The sequence below is a fragment of the Protopterus annectens genome, chromosome 9.part0 (genome assembly GCF_019279795.1).
Source record: "Protopterus annectens isolate FY-2018-M chromosome 9.part0, PAN1.0, whole genome shotgun sequence".
Lineage (NCBI taxonomy): Eukaryota > Metazoa > Chordata > Ceratodontiformes > Protopteridae > Protopterus > Protopterus annectens.
In genome coordinates, this window is record NC_056743.1 from 434,181,507 (window position 1) to 434,201,469 (window position 19,963).

Sequence of the window (19,963 nt, forward strand, 5' to 3'; positions counted from 1 at the left end):
GTTTCGCGCTTTTGTCACAAGGGGACTATAAAAATCCTTAGTGACAACCAATTTGTTTCTCAAAACATTGTTTTCAGTATTATTCCCTTCCATTCCATAATGGTTGAAACCACTCTTCTCTCCTTTTTCTTTCTACTTCAAGTTGAACTTTAACCATGCAGGAAGGGTAACCCCCTAGATATGAACATCTCAGCTAAAATGCCTGCCTGAATTTGATAGGTGTATTCCTCAGACAAATCTCATGAGCTTCGCATACTGCCCTTTTATTATAGTTTTCTTCTGGTGTGTTGGATAATTACTAGTATAATGAAGAATGCTATTGCAGTAAGTGGGTTTCCTGTAGATGTTACTGTTGTATCTACCCATCCTCACATCTTTGGTAACCTCCACATCCCATTAATTGATTTTATTTACATCAAAGGAATGTGTGAATCACAAAAATGTGGTCATATTATGTAAATAGGAAACAAAGTCACTAGATGTACCCTTCCAAATAAGAAAGAGGTCGTCAAAATATCTCGAATAAAAATCCCAGGGGGAAAATGTAAACTTTGCAAAAACTAACTTTGTTTCCCAAATAACATTATAATGTTGGCAAAAATGGGGGCACACGCTGCCTCCATCGTCACACCCTTCCTTTGCAGAAAATATTGACAATCCAAATATACATAGTTGTTTTTAAGAACCAACTCCATCAGGGTCACAGTAACACATTTTATTGTTGTTCAACTTAGTAGGTTCGCAAAGGAATTCTTCAAACCAATGCAAACCAGTTTCATGTGAGATGACATTAAACAGGTTGACCACATCTATTATGGCAAAAACATTTTCATTTACATATTTGACATTCCTAAGTTTTAACAACAAATCCCATGAGTCCTTACATATATGAAACCAATCATCCAGTACATTTTTCAGCTTAATATCAATATACTTAGTTAAAGGATGTGTTTTCGATTTGGAAGCATTAACTATAGGTCTCATGGGAGGATCCCTTGGGTCCTTGTGAATTTTCAGAAGTCCAAAAAATGGAGGGAACTACAGGAAATTGACAGTTTAAAAGAAACAGTCGTAACTTATTTGTCCTTGGTCCTGTAGAGTCAAATGTATCTTGGAATATGAAATATTGATACTATTAATAGATGTTTACTCATAATATTTACTGTCAAAAAGAAAATCATGCATTTTATCCAAATACAACCCAGCATCCATAGCAACCACCCACCCCCTTTATCTGGTTTCATCACCCTGATGCTTTTATTCGTGGCAAGTGCTTTCAATAAACCAAAGTCAAATGGGGACAAATTTAGTTCAATGCTTAAATCCCTTTTGTCCCACAGTTTCCATATATTATTATTACAAATTAAATGCATACGCCACCCCAGGGTTGAATGGGAATATTTCAATTAGCAATATATTAAAACTCAAGTCTTTAGAAGTATAAAATACTTTTTATTCCGTTCTTAATATTTGGAACAAGTTTTCCATTTTTTGGGATATGTTTTAGGTTCAATTTATAGTGTTCTATGGCTTTAAATTAAATGTGACTAATTCATTGATTGGTTGTCTTTTGACGTGATGTTTTTTGAAAAGTATTTATGACCTTTGTAATGTTTTAACACGAGTTTCTGATGAAGTCATTGTTGTAAGCCTGACGAAAGCGCTAAAATTTTTATTACATTTTTCACACATTGGTTTGGTTGGTCATGCTGGTTTTTACTGTTCTCGCTGGCATTCTACAGTTTCCAATTTTTTTGTGGACAGTAGTGTATATGTAGGATCAGTAACATATTTGCACTTATTTTTGTGAAGGTCCATGCAGTCTGCTATGCAGGGGGCAATAGTATGCTGAAGACAGGTGCACTGTGTTTTAGTTGTATGTCTGTCACATACACTGACATATCACTAATCTCACAGGTGTATAGTAGTGGCAACATTAACCAGATGTAGCAGCAGTGCATGTGGTTTACTTGGCCTGTCTTGTGTGTGTATGTTGTAGTCTGCATGTGTGTTGTGTATGGGATCTGAAATAAGATGTGGTATGTGTACTGCAGTTGTGGCACCTCACCTGTGTGTGTGTGTGTGTGTGTGTGTGTGTGTGTATATGTATATATATATATATATATATATATACATATATATATATATATATATATATATATATATATATATATATATATATGTATATATATATATATGTATATATATATATATATATATATATGTATATATGTATATATATATATGTATATATGTATATATGTATATATATATATATATATATGTATATATATATATATATATATATATATATATATATATATATATATATATATATGTATATATATATATATATATATGTATATATAAAATGTGTGTGAGGTAGTAATGTACTTATTTTGTCTTCCTCCTCACAGGTGACCATGGGGGTTGTTAGTGTCTAATCAGACTCTGATAATGGCCATAGTGAGGCACAGGTGGGGTTGTTGAGGGCTGAATCTGTCCCATGGGTTGACATCCCACTTCTTGCACCTTTGTCCCCACACACAGTATGCCCACACATACCCAGTCCCCTGCGGCCACAGATATCGGACAGAGTGGCAGCATTGAATAGGAGAGTGGAGTGACAATGGCATCAGTGAGTGTAGACACTGGCCATAGCCAGAGAGCTGGCAAAGTCCCACACAGGCAGATCTCCTTCGAGCACCCCTGTCGGACTGCTGCCCATCCACCACCTGTCACAGGTGTCACATCACGAGTCAGCTGACGCATGTTTGTCTTTCATGGAAGCACAGGCATGTTTGGAACACAACACCAGATGGATGCGCAGGATCATTGATGCATCACTGTCTCACATCCCTAAGTCCCTCCACCACATTGGTGACGCTATGCATAGTTTAACTGATGTAGTGGACAGATGGTGGGGTGAGACATTGTCAGTCCTTTAACACATTGTCTGTGCTAGAACATGTAGTGGGAGTAGGGTGTTGGACATGTGGCTGTAGGTCAGTAACAACATCTGCTGAGAGTCCACGTGGCTGTGCACATTTACATTCCCATAGTGGCAGTACCTCCAGCACTACAGGAAGGGAGGGTGCTGTCCATACCAGTACGTGGCAGGCCATGGGCAACGTGGTCCTGGATGGACCAATGAGAGACACAGGCCTAGCAGATGCCAGTCACCATCAGTGACTAGTACTGCATCTGACCCTGGGCATGGTGGTGCCAGTGCCACTCCTAGTAGAGCTAGTTCCAGTGTTCATGGCCAGAGATCACACACACACACACACACACACACACACACACACACACCACTGTCACCTGCAGGTCACCAACAGACACACACTGCACCTCTCCTTGGTCCAGATGACCAGCACCCCATCCTGACTCACACACGTCAACTATTTGTGGCACAGCCTAGGCCTCTGGCACTCCCCTACAACACGCTCTGTGCATGTGATGATACCTGTGTCACATCCCTGCCATCCATACCATCCATGCAGGAGACATGCAAATATGTATCTGATGCACGGGGTGTCTATAGTACAGTGCATGACACGTTGTAGTGTGGTTGTGTTATGCCATGACACGTGCTGTATGCTGGGGTGCATCATGAGTACACATCAGAGTGTTTGTACTATTGTTGCATGATATTAGATTGGCAGTGCTGTTGCAGACTGACAGGTTTATCTCAGAACTTTGCATATTTCTGTTGCAGAGGTTTGCGTGGCTACACTGTGGAGACTTGCTGGCAGTACAGCAGCTCAGGATGGCATGGTTACAAAGCGGAAATATGATATCAGCAAGGGATGGCTGTATATGTGCATGGTTACCTAGGTGCATATGTGTAGAACATTGTGTCGGGTGATGGGGCAGACAGCATAATCTTGCATGCATACCCTGTGACAATGCATCCTACCTTTGCTACATGTCATCTGGGGGTGCCATCTCTACAAAGGTAGGTGGTGGCAGATAGCATTTATGCATACTTGGATGTGGCCTATTTAGGACCCGCAGGTACTCAAAGGGCCTTAAAATATATAACCAAGGCACACACATAGGCAAGACAGACACACTACTGCACAGGGGTGTATTTTAACACAGTTACCCTTTGAGGAGCGTCTCACATGCAAAATTGTAGGTGCAGCCAGCTTCGAACCATGAACACCATCTACCATGCTAATGTACTTGGCCCACTAAGCCACATCAGTCACCAGACAGTGGTGTTTAATTCCCGACACTATCAACAGCAGACAGACATACTTTTGACCCCTGCATATTGAGGAAATAGGACATGTCGCCAGTTTGTTTGGGACAGCCCTGGGACTGTGTCGTCTGCTGCTATGACCTTGCTACCATGGTGTTAATGCAGTTGTATGGGAACACAGCTGTGTTGTGGGTAGGGGCCTCTAGGGTTGATAGTCATGGCATCTGTCCTATGGCCCCACTGTTTGGCATTTACCTCGCATAGCACAGTGGATTTTGCTGCCTCGTGGCCTACTGCATATTATGGGGCAGCCAGTATTGGATGGAGAGTACCTGTTGTGCCACATAGCTGTTAGTTCCCTGCAGGTATCCCAGTAGCCCACTCTATCCCCTTGCATACATGCAGCAGGTCTATACATATGCTATCATAGTCTAGTACCCCATACATTTGTTGTAAAGAAGAGTGACTTACTTTGTGACTGCAGCAGTTGAGATAACTGTGCTTCAGGTCTAACTCTGTCTGATGCACACAGTACCCAGCCAATACATGCTAAGGTACAAGTTGTGTGGTGTAGCTGACATCCTTTTTACTATGTATGAGAGTCAGAGTGAAGATTCAGTCCCTAGGACCCTAGGTTGTCAGTACATGTGCTATGCATTGCCTCTGTATGAATCTGTGTGGTGTCTGCATGTCATCCCTACAGTCGAGTGACATTTAAAGACATGCAGTTAGGTGTGTGCGTGAATGGGTGTGCCGCCTTTGAAGCTTGGGCATCGGGCTGGCAACTCGGCACCATAAAAATCCACTGCCAATCATTAGTGGACTGGAGTTCCGCTGTGGCGACCCCTAACTGGGAAAAGCTGAAAGACATTACTTAGAACTAAATCATCTGTAAATGTCATACATATTGGTAATATAACAATTTTCTTCCATCTCATACCTTGCACCCTGAATTACTAATACACATGAGCAAATACTCCTTGGGCATCCCTGTCTTACACCTCTCTTAAATGTATTTTTCCTATGAATTTATCATAACGTGTACCCATGAATTTTTATAACATTTCTTTATTACATTATTTTTTTTTCCCATAGCATATGCCTCTAAAATTTCCCACATTGCTTTATGGTTCACTTTACAAAAAGATTTGGGTATGTCACAAGCTATTAGTCTTATTTTTTTCTTTATTATCTCTGTTACTACTTTCACCTCTCTTTCTTTTATACTCCAGATATCTCCTCCTACTGCCTCATGCAATACTTTCGCTATCTTTTTTGTAGTATTTTCATAAATATTTTATAGTCTGTATTCCCTGCTGTTACAGACCTCCTGTGTTTTCATACCTTTCTTTCATCCTTTTTTCCATATAAATTTCATCACTCCACCACATATGTTTTCGTCCATAATACATTTCTTCATGCATTCATTTAATAATTAAGGTTCTTGTGTAAATGCTAAGCTAGCTGCCCTTATGGGCTATTTTAAGCCTAGCCAGTTTCTCTCAAAAGTAAAACTCAAACATTGTACCGTGTGTCTGAGGTAAACACCTTAACCATTATTCCAGTTTTAAAATGTTCAATATTTTGAGATCAGAATCTAACCCTGTACTTTGTATCTGTGAGGTAAAGACCATAACAATTATGCTAACCCCACCATCCATATTATACTCTGCAGTGAGTACATGAAGAAATGCTTATCCATTATTTTAAAAGGGCTGTTAGAATAGCTGCAAAAAGTAATTAACTTGACAGCATCCTCCATCATGGTAACTGTTACATTGTAGGCCATTACAAGTTGATACTTGATAACACAAACAGATGTATTTAAACTTGCAATGCATGAGGTTTTGTCTTTCCCCAGATAATCCTGTCCTCTTTCTTTCTGCAGTTTCTGTGTGGCTGTCATCAGTGGCTATCGCTTCCCCAATGTGGTATGCACAGAGGCTTGAGGTAAGTATTCCTACAACGAGCCTGCCATACTCAGCAGACAGTGTTGCATTTGATGAACAGACTTTCCTTTAGCCAGTTTGCTTTTTTTTTAACAAGGGTGACATGAAGTATAATGCCAGTTTGTATAAGTCAAAAAAAAGTTAGTTACATGCAATAGTAGTTGGAAAGTTCAGTCTAATAGGCAAATTGACAAATCAGAACATCTCCGCAATGTTTATGCAACACACATTGGAAGTTTAACTAGAGGAAGAACAGTTAAGTGATTTATAGCAAGAAAAACGTAACAAGTTATTTCGTATTTCATATTAGAACATGTAGGATAGTTAGCAAAGGGAGAGCTGAAGAAAGGGATACAATAGCAGAACATTTTTAGAATAATGTAAGTATAGAGCAAGTGGCATTTCAGAAGTGTTAAAAAGTGGAATAGCTAAATCGTTTGTGTAAGCCACTTAGGAGGGTAGCAAGGCATCTAATTAGATCTGAGGCAGAGACTGTATAAGCAAATTAAGCAGTTATGTCAAAACAGCTACATGTGCTAAAGGAGAAATTACTTTCAGTGTATGTTTCAGGTCATGTTAAGTGAGACATTTGCTCGCTTCTTAAAGGAAGTAATTTCACACGAGAAAATGAATGATGTAGAGAGAATGAGGAGATAAGATCTTATCTCTCATCCTGGCTAGGTACAAGAGAGCATATTCAGGAGGTGCACATGACTGCTGTTTAGGAATCTATAAGCTGTAAAAACTAGAGCATACTGTAACCTTTGAAGCAGAGCCAATGAAATGTGACTAGTGCTTTACAATGATTGTCCTTGCAGCAACGGTTTAAAGCAAAGTAGGCTACATTGTGGAAGAGTGTACATAGTTTATCTGGCTCATGGCGGCTGAGATGTATGAACAGAAATCCACAAAAATAACAGATGGGAGGCAGAACGTACTTCCAGAGTACCAAGGAAGAGAGTGTTTGGCCTATCATGGTTGCCTCCTTATCACTGCTCATATCATAAATGTTTATTTATTCAGCTTTATTAATCCATGATATGAGGTTTACATCTGTTCAAACTGAGTAATCACATAAAGTCAGAAAGGGACAGGTCTTTTATCCAAAAGTATACAATCACAGTTACTATACTTAAGCGAGAGGGTCTTGGGGATCATGGGGGGGGGGGATTTGATTGTTTTTCTTCCATTTCTTCTTGTCTTTGATAGATTCACAGGTACTTACTAGGCTATTGATCTGTAAGTATCTTAAGACTAGCTCTGCATTCCCATGACATTTTTAACTCTTGAAGTTCAAGTAGAAATAACCCAGAGAGAAGAATTACGTTACTCCTTCCCATAAAGGTGACAGGTGCTAAATCAGGAGTGAATTTGTGGTTTCCCATCCATGTATAAAAATGTAGTTGGTAAATCTAATAAGCTATCATAAATGCTAGAGCATTACTAAATCTGTTCGTAACCCTTGTTAAGCAAAAAACAACTTGTGTGTCTATAGTCTTTTTCCATGGATACTGACCGAGACAACACGAGAACATGGACACAGGACTGCAACAGTTCATAGGTTACTACTAGGCTAACTGCCCTTGTGGGCCATTTTAAGCCTAGCCAGTTACCACATGGGAGAATCAAACCCTGCATTTTGTGTTTGTAAGGTAAACACCTTAACCATTATGCGAACCTCCCATTTAAGGCAGCTTCAGGCACAGGTGTATTAATTAGAACTAGGAAAACAACTGCTTCATTCCATAGGGTGGGGCATGGCTGCCTTTAATATAATGGTATCTAATGATAGTAAACGTATATTTTGAGGATATGGAAACCACACAGAGAATATTTGACCCAGATGCCCCTTCCTCTCCAAAACCATTTAATTACTGTTGTTAAAAATTAATTATTGGCATTGTGACCCTACCAAAAACCTGTATTTGAACCGATCTATTGTTACTTAGGGGTAAGAAGGCTCGACAAGACTTTCTTTTTTTCTGAAAAATGGGTTTATTCAGTAATTTGACTTGGAGGAAATGTACTAGATTCAACACCCAGAGCTTTTTATGGCCTACCTAGTGGCAGAATTGCTATATATACTGACTGGTTCTCAGATCATTGCAAAAATCTTGAAAAACTGTCAAAAAAAGAGGAAACCCTGCTGCATGCCTAATGTTTACTCAGCACAATCAGATCACACACAGATGACATTTGCATCTTTTGGGGTAACTAAGAAAATAAAAAACTGCGACTTCTTATAGTTGCACCTTTTACATGTGGAGGTGGGTGGGGTCAAACCTAGGTCATTTGGTGTGTATAAGTATCATTACCACTATCCTTTGTTTCTTGGCTTCTCACCATTCTTATTAGCAGTTTGCAACATTAATATGCAGAAACAGGGTTTATGATGATAGGAAATATCTCATGTTTAGATAACTATGAAGTGCAGTTCGCATTAGACTTGACATATGATGCGGACTAGAGTACTATAATTAGCTGTACTACACTAACTGGTGGTATATTTCCATCATGGAAGAAACAATAAACCTGTGCGTCTCATATGCATAATTCATGGGGATGTTTAGAAGCACTTTATTGCCTGAAACTACCTAAAAAATCAATTGTTCTTACCCGGTACCCTTGGTCAGTTGCAATACTGCAACTCAATCCAGCAAGAAAGACTGGACATACAAGGGCAATAAACAGCAGATCTTCTACATGCAACTGCATTTAGGTGTTTGTTCTTAAGAGTAAAACATACGGGTAATGTTGGCCACACCTCAGTGCTGCCAGATTAATAAATACGGCATCTAGCAATAAAGTAATGATAATGACCAAATCTTTTATGGCAATGCCATCTCAATGGTGCAGAGAGATGAAGCTTCTAATTGAGCCACACAACCCATTTTAACTAGCAACCAGAGTCACAATGGTGGAAGAGCATGCCGGGAATGTTGTGTGTGCCAATGATGCCACTTCACCCATCCTATAGGGAGGGAGAGGGCAGCGTAATCTATTGCATGAGTCCCACCTAGTGGAAATGGGTGGTGAAGCATGTGGCAGTACAGGCCAAGACACTCGGGGCCTGCCAAGATGTATTCATGTCCCATGCACAGTAGCGTGTGCGCATGTAAACACACGTCTCTGGGACAAACCTTTGCTCATGTCGGACTACATTGCCTGCTAACAGGGACAAAGCTGAGTAAGCATGCATGTGGCCTCTCTGGATGATGTTCTCCAATAACCATCTGTTAGCGATGTGGAACAAATTGGTTTGTCTAGTAGTAAGAGAGCTGATGGTCTTTAGGTACAAGCCGAAAAGGACATAAAAATCTTTGGATTTTTGTCTACTTTTAACTTTATATCAGCCCCTCTGTTTTCTTAAGAGAATCTTATGTTTGTGATAAAGTAGAATTATATGTTACTCTGCAAATACATTAAAACATTTGAAAAATCTTCAGTAGTTATGCAAATTTAAATCAACAACCTTACAAGTTTTCAGCATGTACACTGTTGAAATAATGTGCATGTCTGTATGTGTGTTTGAACATGAGCATGCATAAATACATACTTACATAAGTGTATTAGGCATACATGTGAATTTATACGTTTTTAGTTGCTTCATATACAAGAAGCATTTGATTATTTTTGTACAGATGAGGACTAGTTGTTTGTGATCTTCAGGCTAGTGCTTTGTTAGGCTCAAGAACTGTTTCTAGGTGGACACAGTGTCACTTGCTGTCTTGGCTGAATAGTCAAAGTCAATAATATCGTGAAAATAGGGATTTAAAATTAGCAATACCTCATATATAATTACTGTTATTACGAGACCGTTGATATCTTACACAAAAAAGTGCATTACTTATTGGCATAGTTACAAAAACACCAGAATACTTTCTTTTGATGCATTTTTTAAAGTATGACAGTCTATCCTGGATGATATGCAATACCAGAAGAATGGAGGGAGCATACCTGGACAGTGAGTGCTGAATATATATATATATATATATATATATATATATATATATATATATATATATATATATATATAATGGAGGGAACATACCTAACAATGACTTCGGAGCAGTTCCATTGCTAAATTTCACTGCCAGTGCCATTCCTGTATTTCATATAGGGGGATACACTGCCAGTGCCATTATAGTATTTTGTATAGGGGAATACACTGCCAGTTCCATTGATGTATTTCATATAGGGGGATACACTGCCTGTTCCATTGATGTATTTCATATAGGGGATACACTGCCAGTGCCATTGATGTATTTCATATGGGGGGATACACTGCCAGTGCCATTATAGTATTTTGTATAGGAGAATACACTGCCAGTGCCATTGATGTATTTCATATAGGGGGATACACTGCTAGTGCCATTGATGTATTTCATATAGGGGGATACACTGCTAGTGCCATTGATGTATTTCATATAGGGGAATACATTGCCAGTGCCATTGATGTATTTCATATAGGGGAATAAACTGCCAGTGCCATTGATGTATTTCATATAGGGGAATACACTGCCAGTGCCATTGCTGTATTTCATATAGGGGAATACACTGCCAGTGCCATCGCTGTATTTCATATAGGGGGATACACTGCAACCGTCGTTGCTATATTTCATATATAGGAATACACTGCTAGTGCCATGTTGTATTTCATATATGAGAATGCTCTGCCTGTGATGTTGCTGTATTAGAGTATACACTGTTAGCGTCATGGCTGTATTTCATATAGGGGAATACACTGCCAGTGCCATTAATGTATTTCATATAGGGGGATACACTGCCAATGCTATTGCAGTATTTCATATAGGGGAATACACTGCCAGTGCCATTGCTGTATTTCATATAGGGGGATACACTGCCAGTGCCATTGCTGTATTTCATATAGGGGGATACACTGCCAGTGCCATTGCTGTATTTCATATAGGGGGATACACTACCAGTACCATTGATGTATTTCATACAGGGAAATGCACTGCCAGTGCCATTGCTGTATTTCATATAGGGGGATACACAACTAGTGTTCTGTATTTCATATAGGTGGATACACAACTAGTGTTGTTGCTGTATTTCATATATGAATACACTTCTAGTATTATTGCGGTATTTTGTATGGAGGAACTGCACTCCCAGTGCCATTGCTGTATTTCATATGGTAAATACAGTGCTAGCAACATTGCTGTATTTCATATAGGGGAGGATACACTGCCAGTGCTATTTTATTTCATACTGGAGGATATACTGCCAGTGCCATTGTTGTACTTCATATGGGGTATACACTACCAGTGCCCTGTTGTATTTTATACTGGTGGATACACTGACAGTGCCCTGTTGATGTATTGTATATTGGGGCTATACACTGCCAGGACCTTGTTGATGTATATCATAGGGGAGATATTTTGCCAGTGCCATCGCTGTATTCATGGGGGGATACTCTTACTCTGCACCTGGCAATGTTCTTGCTCATCTCCAGGTTAACCCACCCTATCCAACGTCTCTGCACATCCTACTTGCTTATTTCTCCTCTTCTGTCTGATTACAGAAGAATGTGCACATGCTCTTAACTGAAAGCTGTTTATCAAGAATGGCCACATGCTCTTAACTGAAAGCTGTTTCTCATTAATTAATCCTAGGTGTGCCCAGCTCTAGAACTTTTCCTTTTGGCATGAAAACACATATTCTTCCAACTTCACTGTATACAGAAATCAATTTTGTAACACTATAGTGCTTATGTTATCAAACCTTTGCACATGTTTTTTTTTTCCTTACAAAGTGTGTTTTTACTTTGCATCTAAGCTGATATTATTTCATGTTACCTAATTGTAATTTAAATAAATAAATAAAATAACAGTGTCTTCTTAGGTTACCACACTTTAATAAAACAATAAAATCACCTCCAGTTAGCACTTTCGTCTCAACTCTACAGAGACTTCTTCAGACTGAGGTTAACTTCTACAAAATTCCTTTTTTAAGGCTTCAATTGTCACATGGTTTAAACTCATCACATGATACATTCACTTTAAAATGTCACTTCCTCTTACTTCCAACTTCCAAAAAGCTAAGAAAAACGTTTAAAAATACACTCAGGAAATACTTTATACATTTCCTAAAATACTTAACACATTTGAAAACATTTAAAAAACATACTTTCACCAACATACTACACTATATTTTTAAAAAGTATTACTAATGTTTGAGCCTCTTTTTTTTCAAATACATAACACATTCCTCCCTATCATTTAAGCCAGGTGGGAAACAGGCATCATGTTTGACCTGCCATAAGTATTCTAGCCAACCCAGCTCTTTTATATTCATAACAGTAGTATCACTAGGAAGGGCCTCTACTACCAAGAATTTATACTCTCTTTTACAATTTATTTAACTTCTAATGTTTGCTTGAATCATTCTTTACATCCCCTCTGTGTATGGCATATCTGTGCTCATAAATCCTTTTATATAGCTCTCTACTTCTGCCAATATAAAAGGATTTGCAATTCAGGCTGGTTATTAAATATACAACATTTTTTGATTTACAATTAAAAACAAACAGCTATTTTACTACCAGCTGCTGCAACAGCTACTAACAAAGGTACTGACATTCAATTTAAAGACCTGCTTGAGTTTAAATTTGATTTTAAAGAGCTGATTAGGCTGCAGGCTAACAATAAACTTGATTCTTATGCTGAAATGGTGTCCAAAATGAACAGTTTATTTTTAAATACAAATCAATGGAAATGGACAATATATACTTGAAACATTGTATTCAATTTAATATAGTCCCTAAGGGGCTTCGAGTGAGTAAATATCCCAATAATGTCAGGGAAGGTTCACTGTTTCATAAAGATTTGATTACTGCATTTGATAGATGCGGTTTAGATATTATGCAAGCTATTTCGAATAATGAAGTAGAAATGGAGACGTTATATGTGATAATAGATGAAACAAATCAGAAAATAGTGAATGATTAATTATTAAGTATTGAAACTGAGAAAATCAAATATCATGACATGGTGAAGGATGTTGAGTCAAAATGTACGAAAGTATATGAAAGAAAAGCTAAGAAAATTGATAGACATGTTTGAATATGGTAACAACATACAATATCCTTTACCAAAAACAGTGGGGGGTAATAATAAAAAATATTCTAATTATGAAGATGTGGGACACAATGAGGTATTTGACAACCATGATATGTGCAATGACCAAGGTGAATTTTACAATTAAATTGACCCTTTAGAATATCCCTCTCCCAGGAGACTCTGACAGGCCCCTCGGTTTTGCTACCTGCACTGGCTACTATCTGTCTTAAAGGATGGTTGTTAAGGTTTTTGAATTTTGGGTATTCCTGATATTTTACTTATTTTGGGGTTATTTGTCAATAAGCTCTTCCTAACTCTCTCATCTGTCCTTCCAGTTAAGAACCATTCTTTAATACATGCTTCTATTAATGCATACCCCTTTTTAATTCTCTCATCAATTTTCTTATATTTAACATCTGTTAGTAATTCCTTCATTTTACTTTCATAGTCTGCCCTGTTAATTGCTACCAATGACCCACCTGTATCTGCTTTCAACAGCAGTAAATCAGTTTTATCTAACAAATTGTTAAAGCATTCTTTTTCTTTCATAGACGTATTAAAATAATTAGTCAGCCTTCTTTTCTAATAATTCAATTATCTGTGCTTCACATATGCTCAAAAACATTTCCATTTCCTTACATAAAGGAAGGTTGTAACAGCTTGGTTTGTAAAGTAACACATCACTTCTTTCATAATTTTTCAACATCACATCAAAATTTAACAATCTGACATAGTCTCTCAGGCCATTTATTGTCTCTGCTTTATTTGCTCATAAAACTTTAACAACCCTCCTTTAAGACCCGTAGTAGCCAGTGCAGGTAGCAAAACCGAGGGCCTGTCAGTATATGTGGATAAACATTTGCAAAAAGTAGTCTCCAAGTGAAACTTATACAAGAGATAGTTTTGACTTCCTAAATAAATTAAAATAAAAGTAGAAGAAGAGGACTTTCTAGTAACATTGGATATAAAATCTCTCTATACAGTCATCCCCAACGAAGAAAGGATGGAAACTGTGAGAAGTGAATTATTGAAATCAAAGAAATACTCAGCAGGTACAGTAGCCTTTAATAATGGAAATTATATAGTATTGAATTACTACTTGTCTTTTTATGAAGAAATCTATGTACAAATGAATGGGGTTGCGATGGGTGCAGCCCTAGCACCCATCTATGCAAATATGTTAATGAATGGCTGGGAAGCAGCAAATGTATTAGAACGTGAGTATAAACAGTACATAGTTAAGATTGTGCATTTTATTGATGTTTTTATGGTGTGGAGAGGAACGTTGGACAAACTAGAAGAGTTCATTAAGTATATGAATAATGTATGCACATATTTAGATTTTACACACAATTATAAGAAAGAAATGAATTATCTAGATGTTACAGTATATAAAGAGAAAGAAAGCTTGGTACCTAAAATCTATAAGAAAGAAGTTCAGAATAAGTTATTTACACTATTCAAGTTTGCACCCCAAGAAAACCAAAATTAATATAATAAAGGGACAGTTAAGTAGAATAAGTAGCTTAACATATAAAGATGAAGATTTTCTAAATGAGGTGAAAGATTTTTGTTCTAAGATGGAAGTTAGAGGATATCCAGAAAAATAAGTAATGAAAATATTACATGAACAAATAGAGATGAGAGAAAAAGGAAAACAAGAAATGAATCTTGTATGACACAATATAAGTATAGAACAGCAATGACCATACAAAATAGTGTAGATCAAGGAGAAATAAAAAGGGTGATGAATCGTAATTGGGGAGTGCTTAAAACAAATAGTAAAATAATTAACAAAATAGGTGAACAACCAAAGTTTGTGCAGAAGAGGGATAGAAGTCCAAGCTAAACTAAATAAACCAAAGGAAGTAGCAAATAAGAGAGGGATGATAAGATGCTTTCATTGTAATATGCACAACTTTCTACACAGATTCCTCAGAAATAAAGGTGGGTAAGAATGTAGTTAGAGCTCCAGGTGTTTTTAATTGTAAATCGAAAAAAGTATATTTAATAACCTGCCTGGATTGTAAATCCTTTTATATTGGCAGAACAGCTAGAGAGCTATATAAAAGGATTTATAAGTGCACATATGCCATACAGAGAGGGGATGAAAAGAATGCTTTAAGCAAACATTATAAGTTGGAAAATTGTAAAAGAGAGTTTAAATTCTTGGTAGTAGAGGCCCTTCCTACTGATACTACTGTTATGAATATAGAAGAAGAGCTGGGTTGGCTAGAATACTTATGGCAGGTCAAACTTAATGCCTGCTTCCCACCAGATTTAAATGATAGCGAGGAATTTATGTATTTGAAAAGAAAGAGGCTCAAGCATTAGTAATAATTTTTAAAAATATAGTGTAGTAGTATGTTGGTGAAAGTGTGGTTTCTTAAATGTTTTCTTAAATGTTTTCAAATGTATTAAGTATTTTAAGAAATGTATAAAGTATTTCCTGAGTGTATTTTTAAAAGTTTTTCTTAACTTTTTTGTAGTATTTTCACAAAGTTAGCTTTTTGGAAGTTGGAAGTAAGAGGAAGTGACATTTTAAAGTGAATGCATCATGTGATGAGTTTAAACCATGTGACAACTGAAGTCTTAAAGAATTTTGTAGACGTTAACCTCAGTCTGAAGAAGTCTCTATAGAGTTGAGATGAAAGTGCTAACTGGAGGTGATTTTATTATTTTATTAAAGTGTGGTAACCTAAGAAGACACCGCTATTTGCTTTGTTTTTACAAGTTTATTGGTGACAAGCTGCTTTTGGTAGCTAATTGTAATTTTATTTCTTTGTGTTCACAATGTTATCTTTGTTTAATTTACCTCATTAAAAATTGTACAAAATTGCAACTTCTTTTGAACCTTTTGTCCTGGGCCACAACTGAAAATGTGTCATGGCCAGTTGGACTTTCCAAGTCAACAAAAACAACCAAATAAGTAAATAAAATAGCGCATGGTATGTAATGACAGTCTTGCTGTGTGTCCTGACAAGAAGTGCTACTTGGAATAAGTTGTTTTGAGACTAAGGGTGAGTCTCGTTTGGGGAGCGTCTCTGTCCTTGGCCAGTGTAAACTGGATGAAGTTGCAGCTCATCATAAACACTTCCTCATGCTGCAGGTCACTGATCTGTACTTTCTCTGATAATCATCGCCAGCAGAGTTCCTGTCAGAGCACTAGCAGTGATTTCAACAGCTGACCTGTACTTTATCTGAGAATCATTACCAGCACAGTTTCTGTCAGAGCACTAGCAGTGATTTCAACAGCTGATCTGTACTTTATCTGAGAATCATTAACAGCACAGTTTGTCAGAGCACTAGCAGTGATTTCAACAGCTGACCTGTACTTTCTCTGATAATCATTGCCAGCACAGTTTCTGTCAGAGCACTAGCAGTGATTTCAAAAGATGACCTGTACTTTTCTCTGATAATCATTGCCAGCGCAGTTTGTCAAAGCACTAGCAGTGATTTCAACAGCTGATCTGTACTTTCTCTGATAATCATTGCCAGCACAGTTTCTGTCAGAGCACTAGCAGTGATTTCAAAAGCTGACCTGTACTTTTCTCTGATAATCATTGCCAGCACAGTTTCTGTCCGAGCACTTAGCAATGACTTCAGCAGTTGGGTTTTTCTTCAGCAGAGCTATGCAGCCATGAAAGTAGTATACTTAAGGAAAAGTGAGTGTTGGGGGGGTGATGATCTCCATATGGAGTGCAGGGCACTTGTTCACTCAGCCATATTGTTTTCATATGAATCATTAACCGAGTACTTTTCTTTTGAAACATTAAAAAATAAATAAATACTGGAATACTTATTAAATCAGTCTTCATTGACAGTATGTGGTGTACCATTCTTATGCCCAAGTAATCCTGCATTTGTAAAATGTTAATTTATTTCAGATAGCTGGGACAGCTTTTCTTGGCTTGAATATATGAGCTGTTGTAGAGTTATCACCAGCCATTTACAGTTTCCTTTCTCCTTTCACAGGTTAAATATGATTTCTTGTATGATCGACATTACACAAGCTGCCAGGAAGACTGGCCACACCCAGGGTACCGCCAAACCTACACAACAGTCCTCCTGGTGCTAGTGTTCCTCATTCCTCTTCTCACTATGTCAGTGCTATATGGTAAAGTGGCCCATGAGCTCTGGGTGAAGCACCGGGTACATGACATTGTACTTCAGGCCCTGCCGGGATCAGAAAACAGCATTACAAGGTGAGATAAAACATTTTCATTAGCAGCACTGAGTTTCACTATCAGGTATGGTAACAGCGTATGAATTTTGATTTTCTGCTTAAGTGTTCAAATATATCTTGGACGTGGTTTGAGATGCATGCTTTCTGTTGTGCTTGTGGTAATTGAATTAAAATTTCATATATATTAATATCTTCTATTCGGTTTACCTTTAAATGTGCGTATTGCCCAAAGGCGAATGGAACACTTCCAAAAGGCAGTCTGCAAAGTTTGCAAACGTTGAACGGAAAAAGGTTTGAATGTGCAATGAGCGAATGCGCAGTGAGATTCGCTCATTGCACATTCGACATTCTGTGGTGGATTGCACTATAGTGGGGATCGGGAAATGGTTCCTTTCCCCACTGTAGTGCGATCTCTGAGTTAGAATAATAAAGTAGGGGGGTGTGGGGGGTGCAACCCCCCACATGGGGGTGCAGGGTGGCTTGCCCCCCTGCTTTACACTTTGTTTTTGTTTTTCTTCGACATTAATGTTGGAAAAACAGTGAATCTGCTTTTTGATTTGCTGTTTTTCGAACATTAAGAACTGTTGACATTTTCAGTTTCGTGGTTTTGAGTTGCTCATATGAGCACTTGAACCACTGATTCATGGTTTTAAAGGTAAATCTTATATTCTGTTGCTGATATCTTTTGAGTGTCTCATATTAAAAACTGTTATTTATTTTGTATTTACATATGGTAAAGCCGCGGTGGTGCAGCGGTAGTGTTGTCACCTCACAGCAAGTTCTCCCATTTGATTCTCGGCTGGAGCGCCTTCTGTGTGGAGTCTGCATGTCCTCCTTGTGGTCAAGTGGCATTCGAAAGACGTGTGAATAGGCGTGCCTTCGTTGAAGGTTGGCTGTCGGGCTGGCACCTCGGCACCGTAAAAATCTACTGCCAGTCATTAGCGGACCGGAGTTCCGCTGTGGCGACCCCTAACTGGGAAAAGCCGAAAGAAGAACAACATTTAGACATCATTTGATCATTTATTTTGTATTTACACGTCATTTGTTACTGGCTGACATGAACTTAAGTGAGCATTTATTTTTATCACCATCAGCCCCCTTTTTCCCATTTTTCTACATGGGGTCGGGGTATCATGTTAACTGTTGCCATCTCTCTCAGTTCAGTGCCACACTCGTGCTTGACTGTCACATATGTTCTCTCACACAATCCATCCACCTCTTTGTAGGATGACCATGTTTCTTCTTGCCTGTCCTAAATCTTCTTCATTAGATTGTCTTCTGCTTTTATGCACATGTGCCTGAACCACCTAATCTACTCTCTTTGACCTTCTCTGCAATTGATGTCTTTTGCTCTGATGTCCTCATTTCTTTGTCTGTCCCACAGTGTGCAGCTACCACCCATCTCAGGCACTTCATCTTCATCACCTCTAGCTTCCTCAGCTACTCTGCCTTTACTACACAGTAGTTCTGGTCACACCAGTTTTGCACACCTTATCTTTGAGTTTTTGACATTCTTCTGTCATACACTACCCCTGACACACAATGGCAATTGTCTGGAGACCCTCTGATTCCAGATTTGGCCTCCTCATTCAGACTTCCTTTCTCCTCAACCACCCCTCCCAGATACTTGCACCTGTTAAGTATCAGTCTCACAGCAAACATTGTGTCAGTTGTGCTGCATCCTGATCTGAATCAAAACTGCTCATCTCCAACCTTACATTTGAATACTCTGTGTATTCATTTATCAGTCACCCTCTCCAGAACTTTCATGCAGTTTGACAGGAGTTTGATACCTCTGTACTGCCCACAATTTTAGATGCCCCTTTGTTCTTGTACATGCATATTCTCCAAGCATCTGAGATGCATCTTTCTCTCCCCATACTGCTATGAGTAACCTCAGGAGCTATTTCTCTCCTGTCCATTTATTATCATCAACTACTCATATGAGATTTTCTGATCTAGCTAAGTCTATACAATGAAAGTACTAATCCAAATAAAGCTTCTTTAAATGAATACTGACTCAAGGTGACTTATTTTAAAGATTTTAAGGGATTTAATATGAAAACTTTGGAACTTCCTGATAAAAGGTAAGGTTCACTCTCCTTCCCAAACCACAACCTGTTCTCAAGCAAGGGATCAGAACTCATCAGAGATTTGGGATGCGTAGCTAGGCTCTTTAGCATTTGTTCTATTCATCCTAGCTGAACCTGTCAGCCCCCCTCCCCAGGTTGGTTTAGCTTGGATTTGGCCACTTCCACCACTCTGGACCTTTACTTTTATAGCAGCACATAGAGTGGAGTCTTTGGCATATTTTACAATGGTGGCCTCTGGCTGCTGTGTTTAAGTCATTGATAAATAAGTTGTGGTCCTAAGATATGGAGCCTTATGGGTCCCTGACAGATAAAAGAAGGAAAGAGAGGAGAAATCATCTGGCCATTTCACTACTCTGGACTTATTTGTGAGGTAAGAAATCCGTTAAGTGAGGAGGGTGCCAACCCATAGGGAAAGAGTTTATTTAGAGGAGTTTGATGATTGACTG

General features: G+C 38.3%; 1 protein-coding gene across 1 annotated transcript in view; it reads left to right on the forward strand.

Annotated features, from left to right (window-relative positions):
* The window catches only part of LOC122811252 (pyroglutamylated RF-amide peptide receptor-like), a 921,192-nt gene that overhangs the window by 679,500 nt on the left and 221,729 nt on the right, over positions 1-19,963 (forward strand). The window contains exons 4-5 of the mRNA XM_044082971.1: positions 6,096-6,157; positions 17,214-17,443. Of these exons, the coding sequence (XP_043938906.1) occupies positions 6,096-6,157; positions 17,214-17,443 (292 nt within the window). The remainder of the gene's footprint in view (positions 1-6,095; positions 6,158-17,213; positions 17,444-19,963) is intronic.